Source organism: Amphiura filiformis, chromosome 1, assembly GCF_039555335.1.
Source record: "Amphiura filiformis chromosome 1, Afil_fr2py, whole genome shotgun sequence".
In the NCBI taxonomy this organism is placed as follows: Eukaryota; Metazoa; Echinodermata; class Ophiuroidea; order Amphilepidida; family Amphiuridae; genus Amphiura; species Amphiura filiformis.
In genome coordinates, this window is record NC_092628.1 from 67,981,316 (window position 1) to 68,004,081 (window position 22,766).

General features: G+C 36.6%; 3 protein-coding genes across 3 annotated transcripts in view; 2 read left to right on the forward strand and 1 right to left on the reverse strand.

Annotated features, from left to right (window-relative positions):
- Nucleotides 1-22,766, reverse strand: part of LOC140162574 (uncharacterized) — a 30,621-nt gene that overhangs the window by 6,857 nt on the left and 998 nt on the right. The window contains exons 2-6 of the mRNA XM_072185837.1: nucleotides 22,565-22,656; nucleotides 20,346-20,429; nucleotides 19,937-20,035; nucleotides 19,201-19,264; nucleotides 17,999-18,160 (exon numbers count right to left, since the gene is read on the reverse strand). Coding sequence (XP_072041938.1) covers nucleotides 17,999-18,160; nucleotides 19,201-19,264; nucleotides 19,937-20,035; nucleotides 20,346-20,429; nucleotides 22,565-22,656 — 501 coding nt within the window. The remainder of the gene's footprint in view (nucleotides 1-17,998; nucleotides 18,161-19,200; nucleotides 19,265-19,936; nucleotides 20,036-20,345; nucleotides 20,430-22,564; nucleotides 22,657-22,766) is intronic.
- On the forward strand, nucleotides 5,642-10,609 carry LOC140151744 (uncharacterized). The gene is made up of 2 exons (XM_072174083.1): nucleotides 5,642-5,742; nucleotides 8,917-10,609. Exon 2 carries the CDS (start codon nucleotides 8,972-8,974, stop codon nucleotides 10,367-10,369), a length of 1,398 nt encoding a protein of 465 aa, XP_072030184.1. The 5' UTR covers nucleotides 5,642-5,742; nucleotides 8,917-8,971; the 3' UTR covers nucleotides 10,370-10,609.
- LOC140151754 (uncharacterized) lies at nucleotides 11,428-14,151 on the forward strand. The gene has a single exon (XM_072174094.1). The coding sequence runs from the start codon at nucleotides 12,920-12,922 to the stop codon at nucleotides 13,841-13,843; it is 924 nt and encodes a 307-aa protein (XP_072030195.1). The 5' UTR covers nucleotides 11,428-12,919; the 3' UTR covers nucleotides 13,844-14,151.

Here is a 22,766-nt window from a genome sequence, read left to right on the forward strand (position 1 = left end):
GAGATGCAGGGTGTCAGGACGTTTCGCCCCACACCAGTACATACCACTACCAGTTCGCCCCAATACACGTACATACCGCGACCAGTTCGCCCCAATACACGTACATACCACGACAAGTTCGCCCCAATTGACTCACTGTGTAAACTGTAAAGTGCCGTGAATGCAGTGCATGCGGTCATATGGCCAATCAATACAACTTCCAATTGTTTGTATTTATATTCATGTATTATGCCGGGGTATTATGGAATAATCAATACGACCTATTCATATAATAATAATTAATACGGTATTGTAGTAAAAATTATAGTATTATTATTATTTTCTTATGATAACAATAAAAAATAACTATCATTTGAATTAATAGTACTAGTATTAATCATATCTTAATTATTATTATATTATTGAATCACTTTACATTGTGTTGTTTAATTTGTTTATTTACTGCTATGTCTTTGTAAACAAATTTGACGGTGTTCTATGAATTTTATGCCATTAAAATGTATTTATGTACTATTTTATGAATTTGTCATGTTTTTACAATCCATTGTTCGTAACTAATACAATTTGTATTTTCAGTAGACAGTAGGCAGTGCTGTTTTTAAATAAATGTTGAGTATTTGTAACAATTTGGCTGGTGATATATATATAAACGTGTAATGCTATGAATTTGTTTAGAAACCTTTGTGATTCAGCCACGAGATTCGGTTGAGCTGACTATGTTTATGTTATGAAAACATTTTATTTTTGTTCATGTACTTTTCCATCCATATGGGTTTTTGTTACTTACCTATTTTATCGAGTATGTTTTTTACGACCCGAGAATTACGGGCCGTGTTTTGAAATGTGACGTAGGCCTATATTGGGAGGCACGCGAAGCCGAAAAAGTTGGGATTTTGTTTGCAAAACTGATTAAAGCCCAGTAGGCCTATTATACGATTTCGGTCAAATTTTAATTTGGTTATCCTTTGGCAAAATATTATTAGTAACGAGCTCCTTTACCCACATCCAAAGACCCGTCCTTCTTTTTTTTCATGCAAAAGGCACATTTTTGCTCCCAAGACCATTTTGTGGGAAAAGTCCTATATGTTCAGATCTGCAGGCAGCCAAAAGATTTAATGGTGTCTTGCAGCATGCGTTTGAACGTACATACATTATTATATATCATCATGCATGGTACTGTATACTTTTAATGTAGGAGTGGGATTTTTGACGCTCTAGGCATATAACGTTTAACAATAACACCCCTCCACACCCTGCCCCGCCCACACGCACCCCCACATACTGAAGCTCACCTTCATTCAGCAGTATAATTATAACACACTGACATACTAGAAGAATTGAGCGCGGAAATGGAAAATGTCACTTTTGCGCCCATAAATCCCCCCCCCCCCCACACCCACCCCCACCCCACACACACACAACGTCATGATCGGTCACCCATATGCTCAAACTTGAAATTTGGCGCAGAAATGGAAAATCACTTTGACACTTTGACAAATGTTATTGAAATCTAAAACCAAAGAAAACAACAAGATATTTATTTTAATTTAAGACCAGAGGAAAAAGCTGAACTTCTGGTATGGAAGAATGGAGTTTCCAACATTAGGCCTACTCCTGATAATGGTGTCTTCCATGCATGCAGCATGTATTATAGACATTATTATATCTTCATGCATGGTAATGTATCCGGTAATGTATAGGCTACTTTTCATGCAAGAATGGGATTTCTGACGTTGTAGGCATACTAAACCTTTTAAAAACAACTATGTTATACACCCCTCCACCCCAAGTTACACAACGCACACCTTCATGAACAGTATTGAACAGAATAAAAAGAATTGAGCGCGAATTGGAAAATGTTACTTTTATGCGCATAAATCCGAATGTGTTTTCTTTCCGCTAGAATCCGAAATGGAAAATATTTCCCATTTAATTCTTTTACAACATAATATAGGCTAAAGCCACGATTTCTCCGTGTTACGAAATTAAAATTCCGTGTTACAAATTGGACGATTTCCGTGATTTTCCGTTTTCCAATAATTATAAAGCACTGAAAATTGAAAACAACATGTTTTTTAAGTGATTACCCTTTACTGTAGTAGGCCTAGAATTAATGCTAAAATGGGTTGTTTAATGGTTGATTACTGCCAAATAATCACTTTTCTTTGTTTTATTTTGCAAATCAACACAACAGTTAGACATTTTACACAGTTTTTTACTATTTTGTGGCATTTTCAAATTTCCGTGGGCAAACCCCGAATTCCGTGAATTTTTCCGTATCACGGAGAAATCGTGGCTTTAATATAGGCCTAATACAATATTTCACACGAGAGATATTCAATTTATTTATTCTCTGAGAACAAACTTTTTCTTCTTCAATTTTGTTTTTACTTTAAAAATGTAAAAAAAGGGCGATAGCCTATTTAATGTTTAAAAATGTCTACAAAGTTCCAGTGTATTGGAATGCGTCTTTCTTTAGCCTTTTCATAGATTTGGCGTACTGTAAATACCGCATCTGAGGTGCCTCTGGAAATCCTGAACCAACACTGTTCCTCTCTCAGACTATCACCGTGGTGTTGAATAGCCATCAAGTGTATTTGAGAGCATGGTGACACATACTACAGAAATTATCTATAAAATTACGGTCTCAAAAGTGGATGGAAGAAAATTCTAATGTATTTGCTTGAAAATATATAATCTATGGTGTTAAATAGCGTTTGTCCTGTGTTTTTTATCCGTGCCTATGTCTCCACCGTACTGTACAAATGTGTAACGGCGGCCGACCAAGAAGCAAAAGACACCGGATACAGCAGCGTGCGTACTTTTGACCAATGAAATCCCTCATTATCGTTGGCGTCATTTTGACGAGTGTGTCGATTCAAAGTTTTCTGCGATGTTGATACTAAATCGCATCAAACGGTATGATTCGATTTAAAAATGATAAGGGATCTATTCAAATTGACGAGTTTCTATTTAAAAAAAAATGAATAGACTTGCTATTCAAAAAAATGAATAGGCCGTCATTAGAGTGTGTAGTTGGCTGGGTCCAGTTTGTCGCCCTTTTTGTATACAGGGGTTATTAGACCTTTACTCCAGTCTTCAGGGATTTTTCCTTCAACCCAGGCGGTGTTGATGATCTTCAACAACATCTGCTGTTGATCTTACCAATACCATACTTGCCCATTGCGGGGGTCCAAGCTTTACTGTCAGAGCCTATTTTGGCGTTGAAATCCCCCATCAAGATACGTTTCTCCTTCTTATTGACTTTCTGAATTCAGGTGATGTTGTAGCCCATCATAAAATTCATCACTCTCTGATTTGTATATAATTGACAGTTATTTCATCATGCCGATAGATTATGCTACTGTGCAGCAGTGCGCTGCAATGCGCCGGTGCTCCTTTGTTAAAAGGGAAATCCCTGATTGGACAAAGTCAAAGAGCAATCCAATCTTATCATTATTATGTTTTGGGTCCAATATTTTCACACATCAAGCACCCAGATTTGGAAGTTATACGAAGTGGTCCTTTGTTACCAAAAATAAATAGATGTTTGAATTGGTGAATTGGCGCAATGGTACCTTCGTTGCATATTTTAGTATGAATTCAATAAAATAAATACCGTAACCACTCGATGAACAATTAAAGGAGTATTTCGTGATCCTAGCATCCTCTTTTTTTGACATTTTTCAGTACATATCCACGAAAAAAGCTTATTTCCAAAATTTCTGTTGATTCCGATATTGCGTTTCCGAGTTATGCATGATTATGTGTATTACACTGCTCCATAGACAATGCGTTGTAATTTCGTTCTGGTGCACCAGAACGAAATTCAAATTTCACGATATCTTTGCTAAACGAATTAATCTGCAAGAACTATTTTGTACATAAACATTATGTAGCCAGAGGTTTCCGGTGGTATAAAAATCTCAACTTTTTTTGAGAAAAGTGGGGGGATGAGGCTGTGGATCACGAAATGCCCTTTTAAGACAGGTATACTCGACTGACAAATTACATTGATTAACATTTTGAGCAAGTTTGAATGGGGTGAAACTGAGTTCGTCTTACTTTCAGAAAATCTAGAAAATTAAATTAGAGGAATTAATTATTTGCGGTCATGGGTATTTCGGGGGCAAAATTGTGATATAAAATTGGATCGATTGAGCCCATTGGTCGAGCATGGTACCAAGATTTTCAAACGCCGAGGCGTTTACTCAGAACAGCAATTTTGCGTATTCGGCACTTTGCCGTGTTCATAACGATATAATCATGATATTCCGGGAATAATTATGTATTAGCGTATGATATAAATCAATAAATATAGGCCGACATTTGTATTAACATCATCGAGTTAAAACATCCCGCCTTAAAATTGTTGGCATATTGAGAGGATTAGGACACATCGTACAAAGTAAGATGTCCCGTGGTGTTTAAATCAATCATAATTAGTCTGTGATTGACAGTCAAGTTGCAGAAATTAAGAACAAAATGAATCATGATAACTGTCATTTACAATGTACAATATATCTGAAACATTATAAAATTATGATTATATAATTAAAATAATAGCATTTCAATTAAAGATATATATATATAATAAGTTATTGTAAAGAGTTGTAACGCGCATATCAAGCTATATGAGGATGAATATATAATTATCTGAATTTAAAAATTGTTATATCTTTGATTATTTTAGAACATCACAGTTTGGAATGACCAGAAAACTTTCCTGACAGTTGTTACTATAATAATATTTGGCAAAGAATAACCAAATTAAAATTTGACAGAAATCGTATTAATACTGGGCTTTAACCAGTTTTGCAAACAAAATCATTGCATTTTTTCTTCTTTGTGGCACTACCTCCGGGTCTTAATCAAATTGAGAGCATACTAGGCCTACTTGTCAAGCAATCGATCGTACATCAGTGTGTAAGGCACACGGCCGCGGGGACTTGTCAAGCAAGGTACGCCGTCGGTGTGTTCTGGCACTTTTGCGTGCTTTGGTCACGGTACCATTGATTGAACCAGGATTGAACACATATCACACCCGGCGTTTTCGCGGAAGTGGCAGCAAATATCCGCCGCTTACACAGCGGTGCAAAAAAAAGCGAGCAAAAGTCAGTGTACAGCCCGGTGCACAGCACGGAACCCACAAAACATCTCAAAGCTGCTGCTGGCGTTTGTTTTGCTATTTGTACGCAAAATTGCCAAATATATTTTTTTTCAGTCCTTTTAATAGTTTCATTATGTCAAAGAAGATCTTCTCTGATTTAATATGTTTATAGGATTGCAAGTTTTGAAAGTGTTGAACATCTCAAACTTATTTTAACTGAGTTTGAGTCGGTAAAATAAAAATACACAAAACTCGCAAGAGTAAGAGTTTTTTGTTGTTTTTATTTTCTTTTATATAATGTTTTGTTTTGCCATATATATTATATAAATTATTACATAGCTATACTGGCGATTTATAAGTAATTTACATCATGTTTAACACGCTACGGCAACGTTATACACGGTGAGTCAATTGGGGCGAACTGGTGCGTGGTATGTACGTGTATTAGGGGCGAACTGGTCGTGGTATGTAATGTGTATTGGGTGAACTTTTTTGGGGCGAATAGGTTTCGGGGTGAGACGTCTCGCATTCAGATGCAGTACACATTACAACTGTAGCTTTACAGATTTGTATGATTATCTTATGAATGTGATGTGTACATTGTTTTGTTTTCAAGTATATAATCATTAAAGGTAAATATGAATTGTAACTAATGTAAGAATTGATATCAATTTTCATTTATCTTGCAAGATGAAAATTGATATTTTATTTTGTAAATTTGTATTCATGAATTTAGGGGTTCATTCATTTCATATATTTTTTATGACTAAACGGTTGTTTACGCCCAACAGCCCAAGGGGCCGCTTGCGGCCCGAGGGCATAAACATTAACTGTTTAGTCATGAAAATATATGATTTAATATATGAATGAACCCCATACATACCAGCAGTGTAGTGCCGTACTATTATGCTGACTTTCGTATTCGGCGAGGAGGACGATTTCGACCTCCTCGTTTGTTTACAAACAGAGAGGTAGACAAAGGGGCCTGTCAAACCTGTTCCGCTTGTCCAAATACTCAAGTATCAAAAGGATGGTCCACAATAGAGACTAAATCAGTGATTCACGCAACATGAATAGGGGATTAAAAAACTGTGAAGTAGCACCATGTGCTTCTATTGTCCAATTTGCCATAAAGATTTCGAATGAAAACAGTTCAGACCCAGTACACGATAATGTCAGAAATTAATCATTTGTTCTGGGTCTGATTATTCGGACTACCAGCAGTGCTAAATTTACCAGAACATTTTGTGATTATTTCATAACAAAAAATTACAAGTACCGGTAACAACTACAAAATGTAACATTATTAAAATAAAAAACATGAATTTTCCTTCATTTTCCCTACCTGCATGCCCGGCGATCTCACATCAGGGACCGGGCATATATACGTTGTTTATATGCCCGGCTCTCGACCAATCACACCATTCACACGCGCTGTTATATATAGTGCGTAGCCGTATGTATGAACATGATGTGCGATCGCAGGGTAGCAAAATTCATGGTTTTTAATGATGTTATAATCCTTGTTATTTTTTGTTATTATTTTGATGTTCAAAATAAGAATCACAAAATGTTCTGGTATGTTTGAACGGGGTTCATTCATATATTTTCATGACTAAAACGGTTGTTTATTATGCCCTTGGGCATAAACACATGATTCATAACCTCATTAATAAACGCGATGTGTGCGATCCAATTACATTTAGTTATTTGTGAAAATGCGAACGCAAATCGAGGTCATTAATATCTCACAATTGACAGCAAAATGCGTAATTGTTCCAATGTCGCACACAATTGACCGGCGTTTGCGTGTTGTTGGCTGCCATATTTGGATTGCGCGGTACCATATTTGCACAGATTGTGATACGCACTTTTGTTATTGGTCGTCATGTTTTAGCCTGATCGATTTTGGGAAAGGGAAGATGTCAAAATCATCTTTTATCAACTTTTGAGCACAATTTTGTGTTATTTTGTAAGGTGAAGTGACGGTTATGAATGAGGTTAATAACTTTGCATCGGTAATATGTCGGGCATTGTGAAAAATCTAAACATTTTGCTTTGGACCTCGGAATATCCCTCAGTTCCAAAGGCAAAATGTTTATAGATTTTTCACAATGCCCTCCAAATAACCGATGCGCAGTTATTAACCTCTAAATAATAAACACATGAAACACATGAATACCGTAACCACCCGGGTATAAGCCCACCTTCAGGTATAAGCCCACCCCCTATTTTTCAAAACATTCTGGGAACAAGGGTGCACTCGGCTATAAGCCCAGTACTAAAATTTGCTTTTCTCTCACATTTAAAGGGGCATTTCGTGATCCACAGCCTCATCCCCTCACTTTTCCCAAAAAAAGTTCAGATTTTTACACCACTGGATACCTCTGGCTACATAATGTTTATGTAGGCCTACCAAATATTTCTTGCAGATTAATTCGTTTAGCAAAAATATCGCCAAATTTGAATTTCGTTCTGGTGCACCAGAACGAAATTACAACACATTGTCTATGGAGCAGTGTAATACACATAATCATGCATAACTCGCAAACGCAAAATCGGAATCAACTGAAATTTTGGAAATAAGCTTTTTTCGTTGGATATCTACTGAAAAATGTCATAAAAAGAGGATGCTAGGATCACAAAATCCTCCTTTAAGAACAAATAAAAAAAAATATCAGTTGATAATTAACATTCCACACTTAGAATTTTAAGAAATTGACTAAGATGATAGAAATTACTGGTACATTGGGCATATATACAAATAGGGATGATTTTTCTTGTTACTAAATTCAAGTACTAGCCCCTTCCCCGGTTATAAGCCCACCCCCATTTTTGAAGTGAAATCTGCCATCTAGGGGGGGACTGGGGGTGGGCTTATACCCGAGTGGTTACGGTAATAACAAATCATAAAACACATGAATAATAACAAATCATAAACTAGTTTAGGGACACCTTAAAAATCTGTTTTGTTTCGCAAAATACAGTAAGCCTCAAAGAAATAATGTCACCAGTTATTAGAACTAAATAGTACTGATTAAGAGCCATTATGCGGACGGGATTGCCGAAAACGACTTGTGCCCCCTGGCATCCGGCCCGTTACGCCCCTCATGACCCCCGACTCCCGAGCTAAGCCAAGTTTCATATCTTGACCGTGAATCGATATTCTATTATATATCAGTAGGCCTACGTCCCGGTACGCTTGTTCATTTTCTGCATGGCTGTTCCTGTTATGAACTTACGCCCCTCTGAAATCAAGCGCATGAAAAACCCTTGGCTAACTTAGGGCTCTTTTTGAAATTCCCTTACACAGGAAGGTGTGCGCCTTCCTGCAGCTTTCCTGTGCTAGCCTTCTTTTGTTAAAATCCTGTGTGATTATAGCACTGCAATTAGCCACTTCACTGATTTAAATTAGGAGCGAGCTTTCCTGACCGAGCTTTCCTAAGGCGCGCGCGTAGCGAGGGGAATCCTGCCTTCTTTCTGTGTGAAAACGTGGTAGGGTATTTCAATATGAGCCCTTAGAGGCTTATATTTGTCCCTATTGTTTGATATATACATACATGTACAATCATAAAACCTACATACACTACACCATAATAATATCTGGACTTTCTTGTCTACTTTGCCCACAAGGCACTGGAAATAGTAGGAGAATCAATCATCACTGAGCCTCCATGAAAGTCGGAATACGGAAAACGCACATGCAGCGTGACATCTTTAATTCCTGTACAACCTACATAAATATCTTATTGCATATATTTATAGAAGATCCCTGGATGATGATGCCATATTTTGTATTTTCACAGACTAAATCCAGTTCAATTTCTCTATTGAGGAGCAAGCTACAACTTTGGTCACAAGATGGCTGACAGTGAAATTCCATTAAGCCATCTTCACCAGCTAAAATCCGATATCAAGATGTCATCAAGTCAATCACAAGAGGCCAGCTGTAGCTCATCAAAAGGCATGGATAATAGTAAGGTTACCATTAACAAAGCTAGCACATCTGAAATTATTATTCATCTTCATACTGACCAGGAACAAGTGAAGGCTAGGCGTAAACACATGAGTACAGGGACTGGTGTTACTTGTATCAAGGAGAACAGTCAGTCGTGTCATGTTTGTGTGTACTGTGGGGAAAGTTTTGGAAGGATCAAGAGTTTTAATTGCCATAAAAGACCTAATCCACCAGAATTGCTCAGTGATGATTGTGAGGCAGTGCAGTTAAATATAGGTGATGATGCTGGTATGACAAATCCACAGAAATGTTGGGACTGTGGCTATGTAGGCGACGGACTGAATGAATTGATGAAGCACAAACAAACAGAACATCCAAATACGGTGAAATTTACTTGCAAATTTTGTGGACAGGTATTTGCAGAAAGGAAAAAACTTGACCAACATAAAAAGACAGTACATCAGAGTGAAACTCAAGTGGATAAGGGCAGGAAGAAAGTTGTAGTAAGTTCAAAAAAGGATGCATCACTCAAGATGAAGAAAAGGAGTTTGAAAGAGAAAATTGATGTGTTAGATTGGCATCGTGCAAATGGTAGTAAACCAAGCTTGACTGCAGCAAAATGGGGCTGTAATAGAAAGACAATAGCACACTGGGATAAAAACTATGACTTGTATGCTTCACATTTAAGTGCTATTAATGAGAGGAAAAGGGGCAAGACATTGGATGATGATGATGATGATGATGATAATGATGATAATAAAGGCACATACCCTCGTGGTCCAACCAAAAGACAATCTTGGACTGTAGAGGAAAAAGTAGAAATTGTTGACTGGTTCCGCAGTGCTGGAAGAAATACATGTATGACAGTATCTACCTGGGGATGTGACAGAAAGTCATTACGTCAATGGGATAGCAAATATGAACAATTGAAAAAGTTGAGCGAGACGGATAATAAAATGAAGAATAAGAGGAAGTTACATGGTGGGCATCCTATGCTGAGCCAAGAGCTAGATAGCGAAGTATTATGTTATTTTAAAACTCAATATGATAAAGGTCACATTATGCCATTTACTGAGATCTCGGTAAAAGCTCAAGAAACTGCCGAACGCCTGGGGATCGAAGGTTTCAAAGCTTCAAGTGGATGGATAAAACGATGGAAAATTAGGAATGGCATCACTGTGGGAATAAGGAAGAAAAAGGGATTAGAAGAGGAGCCTGATTATACTGATATTCCATTGACAGTGCCTGGGGTCAGTAGTGATGCCCCAACACAGGTTCCAATGTGGTTGACACCAAGATAACAGCAATGATTTATATAGAATGAAGCATCCTTGAGCCAGTAGCATCTACATGTGATACATGTGCGATCAAAGGTGGTGTATCTGTATGACCCAGTCACTTACCGTGGCATCACATGTTACAGAGTACAGATGCACTGCCTTAAATCATGCTTGTATCACTAACGGACGCTACTGTCTTGAGAAAGCCAAATGGACTACAGTTCTACATGTACTACTTGCTTATTTTTAAATTATGTAAGCTGTATAGTGTATAATTACAACTTTAATTCCACCATGTGCACATTCCCTGAAAGATTAATTAAAAAACACCACATTTCTATCATAGTACATAACCCGATTAATTTACCATCATTGGTACAATTAGTGTGTACACATCTGTAGCACCTGACTATAAAATGGTATTTAAACAAAGTCTGAATCCAATTTAGTATCTATAAAGAGTATTGGTTACAAATTCATTGATTTGATATGTGAATGACCCAGATTTACAGTGCTAATGCACATCACATGAGCCAGAACAGTTTTTTCAAGTTGAAAGTAACGCCATGTTGGATAGATTTCACAGTGGCAGATTCGAATTGTGCTAACGGTAAACCTAATCCCCTGGGGCATATACATGTACGCATGCATAGAAGGGAATTTGTTAGTAAGCTTGTGACGCAACCGCGTAAACACATTGATTCGAATCTGCCACTGCGAAATTCAACATGGCGTTACTCTCAACATGAGACGAGACACATTATAAGGCAATGTTATTGATTTATCGTACTGGGTTTTTGGTCATTTCCTAAAAAATTGCAGTGGGCAAATTATACTGTAAAATAGTTATAAAAACAGAAAATCTGTTCCAACTGACAGCAGGGAACCAAAGGATGGATCCAAAGGGATACAACAGTGTCACACTAACAATGAATAAAATTTAAAACTGGGAAAATAATGACACAACATCCAATGGGGGAATAACCCAAAAGGTACAAAGTTAAAAAACCTGACATTTCAAAAAGACAAATTTTTTATTAGAAAGCAGGTCTCTAAGTTACATTTGTATACCGTTTGTGTTATTCCCCCACTGGATGTTGTGTCATATTTTCCCTGTTTTTAATTGTAATTTAATAGCTGTCAAATTTATAACTTGGAGCTTAATAAGAAACATATATTATGCATTATTTTTGGCTCCAGGATTGTGTCATGCAATGCACCCACCAAATAACCCATCAATGATGATGAACAGGTGATGAATCATGATGAAGTATCTACCAAAGTTTTTTCATCCATCGCTGAAAGCACTATGTCCACACTATTGCTGGAGATGTGGCAGAGTCTATGATAGCGTGGACCTTCTTCAACAACACATCAAAAGTCATCAGAAACGCTGGGCAATAAATGCACATTTCAAGTCAAAATACCTCCACACAGTAAGTTTGAAACAAACACTAGCAAAGGAAGCTGCTAGGATTAAAATCAAAACTGAATCAACGCCAGTTGTTCGACGGACGATAAGAGAAAGGAGCAAGATAAAGAAAGAGACTCCTTCAAAAGATGAAGAGCGCCATTATTGTCATTGTGGTAAAAGTTACACAAGAAAAGAGCATCTTAAAATCCACAAGAGAAAGCACACAGGAGATGCCCCTTATAAGTGTGATCTTTGCGATCGGGGGTTCTACTACAGCGGCGACTTGAAAAAACATAGACGTTCTCACACAGGAGAGAGACCTTATGTGTAAATTTTGCAAACACGGGTTCGCGCAAAGTTCAGCGCTTCGAGATCATGAACGAATGCACACTGGAGAAAAACCTTTTCAATGCGGTTTGTGCGAGGCAAGATTTACGTCAAGTGGAAATGTGCGCTGGCATATGAAACAGCACCACCCCGAGGAAGGTGATAAACCGCATAAATGTTCAGTGTGTGAGAAGGCATTTATCAGAAAGAGTCACTTAAAAAATCATGAAAAGACTCACACCAAAGAGAAACCCTGGGTTTGTAAGTATTGCGGTATGGGATTGGGAAGTAAACCTGCTTTAGCGTATCATGAGAAGTGTCATACACGAAACCCAAGTGAAGAAGAAGGTATGCCTCAGTGCCTAGTATGCTTGAAGAAATTTCGTTTAAGAAGTGCTCTCAAGGTTCATATGCGAATACATACTGGTGAACGCCCATTTAAATGTGAAGAATGTGGAAAGACGTTCACACAGAGCGCACAACTAAAGAAACATGAAACAATTCACTCAGGTAGAAGAGATTTCCAGTGCTCCCAATGTGAAAAGACATTTGCTCGTAAAGATGCTCTGCGAGATCATCAAGTAACGCATTCTAGTGAGCGTCCTTATGAATGTGAAGTGTGTCATAAGACGTTTGCACGTAGCGATGGAGTACGTATGCACATGCGCACACACACCGGGTAACGTCCCTACAAGTGCACACTTTGCGACAAAACCTTTTCTCAAAGTAGTCAGTTGACGACGCATCGCAGGACACACACAAAAGAACGCCTATATACGTGTCAAATCTGCTTCAAAACGTACCCTTTAAAAGCCACATTACGTGATCACATGCGCACCCATACAGATGAAAGGCCTTTTTCATGTGATTTCCCAGGATGTGATAAAAGTTTTCGGGTTTCATCGCATCTCAAAGTTCACCTCATGCGTCATATGGGTATCAAAAACCACAAGTGCAGTGAGTGTGGGGCAAGTTTTGCCCGTCCAAATGAGTTGACTAAACACTTCAGAATTCACAGTGGAGAAAAACCATATGAATGTCCACACTGTGGCAGAGGTTTTACACAAAGTAGTCAGATGAAACAGCATGCAAGATTACACACTGGAAACCTTCCTTATGCTTGCTATGTATGCGACAAGAGATTTAATCAGAAAGGTCAACTAACAAGTCACTTGAAAATGCATGAAAAACATGAAAAAGCAAGACTAGAAGAGGAGAAAGTGTATCAGAGTGAGGCTGATCCGGAATGGTTGATGAAAAATGGAATGAGCTTATTAGGGCCAAAGTGTTCTCTGAATGGCAATTCGAAAGTAGATAAAACTGCTATTGGAGGTGATGTTAAACCAACTTTGCCTCAACGTGGTGAACAGTGCTTGATTCCAGCAGCATCAGATTTGGGAAATAATATCACAATATCACACAAAATAATAGGTCAAATGTTGCTCAAGCCTTCAGATTTTAGTCAATCATTTAGAGTTAATATATCTCTTGCAAATGCTGAATCACGTAAGTCAAATCATGGCACAAGTAATACTTTGGAGGAGGTTATTAAACAAGAACCTCAAGACCTGTTGGAAGTTGGTGAAAGTGAGTTGTCAAAAGCGGTTGCACCTGCTCCAAGTGAGAGTGTTGTTGGTAAAATGGCAGCATCGCCATCAGATTTAGGTTCTCTAATAAAGTCAACACCAGATAGTTTTCTTGCAATGCGTCAGATCATGATGGCTGCTCAGATGGCACAGGTTAAAAAGTCATGAAATATTCTCAGGAGCATATGGTTTTGAACCAGCTTACATGTATATTCTCCATAGCATTGTACTCGCATTACATCAGTTTCAGTCATATCATATACAGTGTATCCTTTTATGTTTCGTTCGTCGTTTGCATCACACATGTACAATTGTACATAATGTAGTCTAGTGGATCCACATTGACTACATTATGTACATGTATGTTGAGATTTCACAAAACTTGTCATCACATAGTGACAATAAAACTGTGGTATTTGATCTACATAATTATGTGAGAAGTAAAATTTTACTAATGTATGTTAATATTTTGGAAATAACTTCTCGAATGCATACTTCTAATACATGTAGACACATGTAATGGCAAGTCTATGTTTTCTTATTGTTTTATTCTTGATAAATTTACAATCAACATCTGTCACTATGTGAATTTTAGTGGCTGTTCACATTAAGTTAAACTTCTTGTTAAAAATCTTAAATCTGTGAAAGCCATCATTTTAATTTTGGTTATACTTTGTAATGTTTTTGATACGCTATTATCTTTTAGTTGCCATTCAAGACAATAGATTTGTCATTTTCTACTCTTGAACAATATATAGCACTACTTTTTGGGATTAAAAATATTATTCTGTTTTGCCAAATGAAACAAAGCTAAATCATAATCCTTTAGTTATTTTTACCTGGCATTAAAGCATTTTTTGCTAATTTTGGGATAAGAGCCAAAAACAATGCATTTTTAGAGTGTTTTTTGTAAATGACAATCAAACCCAAAGACTTGCACCCAGACTAATTTCATGTTATGCATTCTAAATTTTGGGAAGACACATTTACTAATATCTTTTATAAATTTGACTGAAAATGACTGAAATTATAAGAAATCATGCAAAATTGCATGTTTTTGGCCCATTTCCCCCCAAACTGCAGTGCAAACTTATTAAAATTAGACTTTTATTGCCAGTTAGAACTAAAGGATTAAGATATAGCTATGTTTCATTTCTCAAAACAGGATATTTTCTTACTTAAAAAAATGAGTGAGTTTTTCTGGACTTGGGAGTAATCTTCTACAAGTGGGCTGTTGCTTTCACAGGATTTTGTTGTTTGTTTTCAAAAATATTTGTGTTGTGATTATTTTATTTTTCTGTGTTGAAAAAGAATGAATATTTTTGATATGATATGCTTTAAATTAAAATACTGTACACTACAGTAAGCCAAAAAATTAAGGTACCAGTTATGGTCACCCCCTGTATAGCCTAAACAAAGACAGATATGTCATAATTGGAACCAGCAGCCAATAGCTGCATCTTTTATCTCAAATTTAAGACCTCATTTGTTGAAATTGTTCTAGAAATAAAAACATGACGATCAGAAAACCCAAAGAAGATGCCAATTTAAAAGTTGCAGTTTGCTCCATTGCAATTGCCTATTGATTTGTACACAAAGCATTCACGAAATGCTTCCATTGATTCGCACGTTATAACTAGCGTCATGCTTTCATTGATTAGAACACAAAAGTGCAACTTTTGATTTAGTTTCTTCAGTAGGTTTTAGATCACCGTTTCTTTAATTCTAAACCAATTTCAACAAAAATAAGGTCTTACATCAGAGCTAAAGAGTACAGGTATTTAAATTTTGACAAACTTGTCTTTATTTAGGATATACAGGGATGAACACAACTGGTACCTTAATTCTTTGGCTTATTGTATATAAACTCCTCAACAAAAGTTTGGAAAGTTTATTCAAGCATAGATCTCAGATTATGTTCATATTGTGCTGCATATCAATGGACAGCTAATTTATTCCCCTTAACAGTGACACCACATTTGAAACAATCACCATTTTCACGGCTGAGTACAAGTCTTGTGAATGCAGTGGGGTCTCAAACAGAATGTGCCAAATTTACCATTACTCAAACAACCACTACATGTAGTCACTAACCTCAATAGTGGGTGGAAAAAAACATATGCAGCCACAACAGCCTGGCACCTCCTTCTCATGCTGCTCACCAGCCTGGTCACCAAGCTTCAAAATAACCAGGCACCCAGGAGCCATTTACCCAGGCCACTGGTCATAACATTTTGGCTCCTGGTCCACACCAAAATCATTTTGATGAGGCTTGCTGGTCACACATTGTTGTGGGATGGCATTTTATTCTTCAACCAGGATTCGTTGCAGGTCATTCAATGTGGTTGCATTAATTTGACTACTCTGCCATGCACAGCATGACCAAGCTGGTCCCATACATGTAAGTGGTCAATCGGGTTGAGGTCTGGGTTGATGGCAGGTCATTCCATTTTCTCTACTCCCATATTCTGTAGGTAGTCATTGATTACCCTGGATCTGTGGGGGCTAGCGTTGTTATCTTGGAGGATTGCATTAGGTCACAGACGGCAAAGATATGGGAATGCAGCTTGCTGCACAGCCAGAATAATGTCAATTTGGCACATTCTGTTTGAGACCCCACTACATTCACAACATGTGTACTCAGCCGTGAAAAAGGTGATTGTTTTAAATGTACATGTAGTGTCACTATAAAGAGAAATGAATTAGCTGTTCATTGACATGCAACACGATATGAACATATCATAATCACAAACAATCTGAGATATATAGATGTCTGAAAAAACTTTCCAAACTTTTGTTGAGGAGTTTATAATCAGTATAATGTACGTAATTTCACCCGTAATCCTTTGAACATGTATTTATGGAGGTTTTGAAATGGATATTTTGGATCTAATATTTGTTTTCACTGAAGTAGAATTTTGTACAGAATATAGATCTACATGTGTAAAAACTTTAGATGCCTTATGTCTTTTTCAAACCTAGTTTACTCTGGCCTTTGTCTTTATATTGTTTTCAATCCACAATAACCTCAACACCTGAATGTTAACAATTTGATATGTTTTGGAATATCTGCCATATTGGACAGTCATGTCTTGGGACTAAAATAGTGTACCTCCAGAACTTTTGGAAAATATGCCTTTATACATTTGAGTTTCATGTGCTAAAAATATAATGGTTGCTGGATACATGGAATCAAGGGTACACTATTTCCCCCTCAATGGGTGACATTCTATCATGGTGGATTGTACATTCTCTTGTTTATTTCTTTGGTCATACGATACATGTAAGTATATATTTGTAATTTGTATCACAGCATGCTTGTAATTTGGATTTGGAATGATGGTAAAGGAATCATATATATGTGAAATATTAATTGGAAAAGAGTATTAAATGAAATATAGAACAGAAATATCTGGGTCAAATTTGTTCTTTTATTACAACCACGTTGTTGTGCATTATACAATGTACACTTGGACCTGTATAGCCACAAGCACCAGAGATGCCATTTTCTAGTTAAAATTGCACTGTATTTTAAATTTTTCATAGGTTTACCCCCTAAATATCACCAACATGTACTTTATAGTGATGATTGTTTTAAAGTCTAATGAAAGTTTAGTTGATTCCAATTTTCCCATCACCTGTCCGCATCACTTTTTCATTTTGGCCAAAACTTTCATTATTTTCATGAAAAAGTCAGACGAGATACAGTATACAATCCTGCTGATGAGGTCTTGTCTTAGTTATGTATAGGGGTACTAAAAGATGTAGTCAATAGTAGCCTACATCTTTAAGATTTCTTCATCATGTTTAATTGTTCATGGCAATTACAAAATTTGCACATTTCGTTTTATTCAAGTAAAATGAAATGTTTTCTCAATATGTTGATAAAAGTCTGTAAGTATTAATCCCTAGACCCTGTTTTGACACGGTCTTATCGACAATGTAGGTAATAATGAAGTCAAATAATGAATATTGAAAAAGAGTTGCCTCATCTCTTGACAAAAATATGTGATGGGAACGTTAACATCAACTTTCATAAGCCTAGAAGTAAGCCCCAATACAATTTCAAAGGATGTACATGTACAGCATTTTAATGCTGTACATGTACATCCTGTTAAGATCACATTCAGAAATTCAAAAACCACATTTTTCGTCTTAATCGACTTTACTAGTTTCAAAACATCAGCAAGCCCACAAATGAACATGTCTTTGAATTGAAACTGTCTAAAAGATTTTTTTTTTAATTTAAAATTAAAACAAGATGTAATAAATAGTATTTTGGACATTTTAGCCCAATTCCTAGCCCTGATCATGATTACTTACCCTCAGGCTGATAAGTTGATCCTGCCAGTGTTCTATTGTGGGGATAACATGCGAATGTGACCTGTGACACCATGACTCATGTTGATGTTTGGAGGGTTTTTTCTGGATTGGAAGATGTAGTTCCTGACCTCTGTCTATTACATCCAGGACTTCAGTGGTAAACTGTAAACAACATGGTCATTGATAAAAGTAAGAAGTAAACAGGTATAGTAACACATTGCATGGTATGTCTAATTGTGATAAAAGATAGACATTAAAAATTTTTTTGTGTCTTTAACGAACCCCATCAATCAAACTGTACGGCCTGTGACGGTAACTAATCATGGACCGCAGAGTTTGATTGACAGGGACGTCAGACCCTGGCGTCAGACTTGAAAAAGTTTTTACATTTCTTTTGAATACAACCTATCACTCTAATCTGCATGCAGTTTGTGTTTCTCACTCATCAGAGTTGTGACTAAAATTGTGACTAAAGGATTAAAATAACTAAAATTTAACAAATTACAATTACACTTGCTTATTGGTCCCTTTCAGTGCATTGTTGCACAATGTGCATGTGAAGGTGTGCATATTATACCCAGTACCAATGAGTGTGAGGGGGTGTATGTGTGTGTGGAGGAAGTTGACACATGATTGCACTCTGTGCACACCGTTCATTGTCTAAAATCTAAATTAATCATGGAAAAACAACTGGGCATCAAGTTGCAATAACAGCGGCTTTTTCTGCTTTGTCTATTCCACACACCACCATGTTACATAATTATTTACTATTTGGATCATATGGTAAATGAGCCAATACTTTTCTAATATGAATATTTTTCGCTAGTAAATTTGGTAAATGGCCAGAGTAATACCATATTAACACCTGCAATATCTTTCCAGACAGTTGTGGAATATTTAATCACAGTATGATTAAACAATAGTTAGTATATTAAGAACAACGTTACAGTGTTGAACCTGAGATGGTGAACTGTGCATGTTTTGGAAAAGCTGTTTTTAATTTCAACATTGTTTTGCATTGAAAATGTCCAGTATGGTTACATAATGAATAATATTCACTCCCATAACCCTAACTGGACACAAGGTTTTTTTGCTATTGGAAGGAAAAGAAGAAATGAAAAAGGAGAGAAGATGAAGAAAGAAGTCATGTGGTACCCCCGGGATTCGAACCTCGGACCCCTCGCATGCTAGTGATGCCACACAGCCTGACGCAGGAGATCACCAGCCTGTAGCCACACAGGTGATGCTTGCCTGGCCAGCAATTCCCTGGGTATATATGATTTTGGCTGATTGCAGTGGTTTAAATAGTGAGATTTAGTGAGACCTGGTTCAGTTAGGGTTAAGGGATCGGATAGTAATATTTGCACAGTATTTTTTGTGGGACATGAGAGCACATCAGACACATCGAATTGCATTGTGAATAAAATTTATGCACAGGACTGTTAAATATCAAAAATTAAAAAAAAATTTTTTTTAAAATAATTTGTGACCTGCTACCACGAAATCAGCGTAAAGTCGCAAGGTGTTAGTCACTCAATACGCCCTGGCTACTGCATTGGTGTTCACTCACCTGTTAAAGCCACTAAGTATGTCTGTATGTCCTTTGTGAATGGGGGCACAATGGGCCATTCACGATTCACGAAGGATAATACTAATGGTTTTTACAGGTGGCAGCAAACAATGAACATCAACTTAGTCAGACCAAATATCTCGAAAATACCACCTCAACAAAATGAGTATAAAGTCGCAGCGATTTTATGCCGATTTTGTGGTAGCAGGTCACATTTGCCATAAAATTTATATTATATTGCAAATGAAATCAGAAGGAAAAGAATGCAATGTGTCTGATGTGCTCTCATGTTCCACAAAAATACTGTGCAAATGTTGCTATCCAATTTTTTGGGTAACTTATTAGAATGAAAACATTAATTTGTTTACCTGCTGCATCTGTTGATAGTGAATTGGATTAACCTTTTTTTCTTATCGGAGTCTGGCCATGGAGCTGGTGTGTGCTTGCTTCGATGCCTGGCATGTTGTCTAGATGTGGGTATAAGAGCAATAAAGGATTAATAATTGACAAGGCTAAAGTAAAATATGTTAGAAATGAAGCTGGTAAATAAAGAGCAAGAAAATAAGTCAACTGCAGAATTACTTTGAATTCAGATGTACATATTTCAATATGATCTTTGAAATATGTGCTTGGTCCAACTAGTAGTGATAATGACACATGACAATGATGACACCCAAAAAAATAAACAAGCAAATAAACAAGCAAAAAACAACAAAATCAAACAAACAAATCCTCCCTCCAAAAAACCCCAAACAAAATAATAATTAAAGTGAGTACCTTGCATGCCACTTGCGGAGAACTTCAATCTGTTCTTCAGCTTTGCCGATAATTCTGTCTATTTTTCTCATGTTCCTTGTAGAACTGCAATTTACAAATAATTTCAGAAAATACATATGATCAAAAAACAAGTTCTATAGCACTTTTTATTTTATGTCTAATCCCTAATTGCAAACCTTATGTGCAGCTGGGGTTTATGCAACTGGTAAATTAAATTATGCAACAGATTGAGTATAGAAACTAGAAAGTCGTATACATGTTTAGCATATTTAGGAGTGCTCTCAGATAATTTCTCAGCGCTTAGAACAAATATTGTTACATGTCGTTCTAAAGACATTTGGTGAAAAAAAGAAAAAAAAGGAAGCTAAATAACAAAATGGTGCTAGTTTTAAGTATAGACTAAGAGGGTCCAAAATCATGTTGTCCATGCGTAATTCAATGGGGTGTGTCTGATTGTGATTACCAAAAGTACTGTATTGTATTAGTCATACATGTATATATATTCAGGCATGAGACTGCACCTTCATTTTAAAAAAGGTCCTGGATCCCCAGGCGTATTCACCGGCATAATGTATAACACATTGCAAAGTACACATACACACAAATCTACGCAGCTAACATGAAAATGCACGAAATGTATTGAACAAGCGAAAGTTGGCAAAGTGGGAAAATTACACAACAAAAATTAGTTTTTAAATTACCACTTTTACCATTATGTAGGGTCAATTTGCTGTATAAGTAGTGATGTAACAGGATTATTTACCATGGGTTTACACTATTTTTGAATGTATTGCCCTGCACTATATTAGCAGAATACATTCATCACCTGTGTATGATAGATGACTAAAATACCGCTCTTTTCAAAGACACTAATCTTACAGGTGTGGGCGATCAGTATGATGTGAAATTTCTATGATCCAGGTCTTTATTACTGTACGGCATAAGGTGACATCCCGCTATCTCTAAGGTCCGCTATCTCTAAGGTTCGCTATCTCTAAGGTTCGCTATCACTAACGTGTAAAGTCTATGGAGATCAGAATCCCGCTATCTCTAATAGAGAAAAGGGTTCGCTATACCTAAAAAAAGGTCCGCTACTTCTAAGGTTCGATATCACTAATTTAGAATAAGGTTCGCTAGTTCTAAGGTTCGATATCACTAATTATAAATAAGGTTTGCTATCACTAATTTAAAATAAGGTTCGCTATCACTAATTTTGAATAAGGTCCGCTTTCACTAATTTATTGAAGGTTCGCTATCTCTAAGGTTCGTTATCACTAATTCCAATAAAGGTCCGCTATACCTAAGGTTCGCTATCACTAATTTTGTTTCAGGTTCGCTATCCCTAATTAATTAAGGATCGCAATCTCAATAAGGTTCGCTATCTCTAAGGTTCGCTATCACTAATTTCGATTAAGGTTCGCTATACCTAAGGTTCGTTATCACTAATCTTAAATAAGGTCCACTATCACTAATTTTAAATAAGGTCCGCTATCTCTAATTTCAAATAAGGTCCGCTATCTCTAATTTTAAATAAGGACCGCTATAGCGAACCTTATTTGAAATTAGAGATAGCGAACCTTATTTAAAATTAGAGATAGCGAACCTTATTTAAAATTAGAGATAGCGAACCTTATTTGAAGTTAGTGATAGCGAACCTTAGAGATAGCGAACCTTAGAGATAGCGAACCTTATAGATAGCGGACCTTATTTAAAATTAGAGATAGCGAACCTTAGGGATACCGGGATTGTTAAAATTAGAGATAGCGGACCTTATTTTAAATTAGTGATAGCGAACCTTAGAGAGATAGCGAACCTTCAATAAATTAGTGATAGCGGACCTTATTTAAAATTAGAGATAGCGAACCTTATTTAAAATTAGTGATATCGAACCTTAGAAATACCGAACCTTTTTCAAAATTAGTGATATCAACCTTAGGTATAGCGAACCTTTTTCGTAATTAGTGATAACGAACCTTAGAGATAGCGAACCTTAGAGATAGCGAACCTTAGAGATAGCGAACCGTAACCCGGCATAACGCCTAGTGCAGGGCAATACATTCAAAAATAGTGTAACCCATTGCTATGGTAATTAATCCTGTTACATCACTACCTAGTACTTCTACAGTGAATTGTCTCCTTCATGAGTGACATACAAACAAGATTTTCAACATAGAATTATAAAAAATGAACAAATTATAGAATATTTCCAAGTACCTTACCTAGAAATGGATGGTTCCAGTCTTAGTTTCATGAGATCATTCAATAGTGTGGAGCTTAGCTGTTGCAGTTCCTCCAATTCACGCCAATAATCCTGTAATTGCAAGCATTTTGGTACAAAATAGCGGCATAGATGATTAATAATTTTAAAGCATTCAACTCATTTTAAAGAGGGTACTACACCCCTCGATAAATTTGCACATT

What these genes read in the sequence shown, in the direction of transcription:
- LOC140151744 (XM_072174083.1), top strand. Translation starts at nt 8,972, where the DNA reads ATGGCTGACAGTGAAATTCCATTAAGCCATCTTCACCAGCTAAAATCC.
- LOC140151754 (XM_072174094.1), top strand. Translation starts at nt 12,920, where the DNA reads ATGCGCACCCATACAGATGAAAGGCCTTTTTCATGTGATTTCCCAGGA.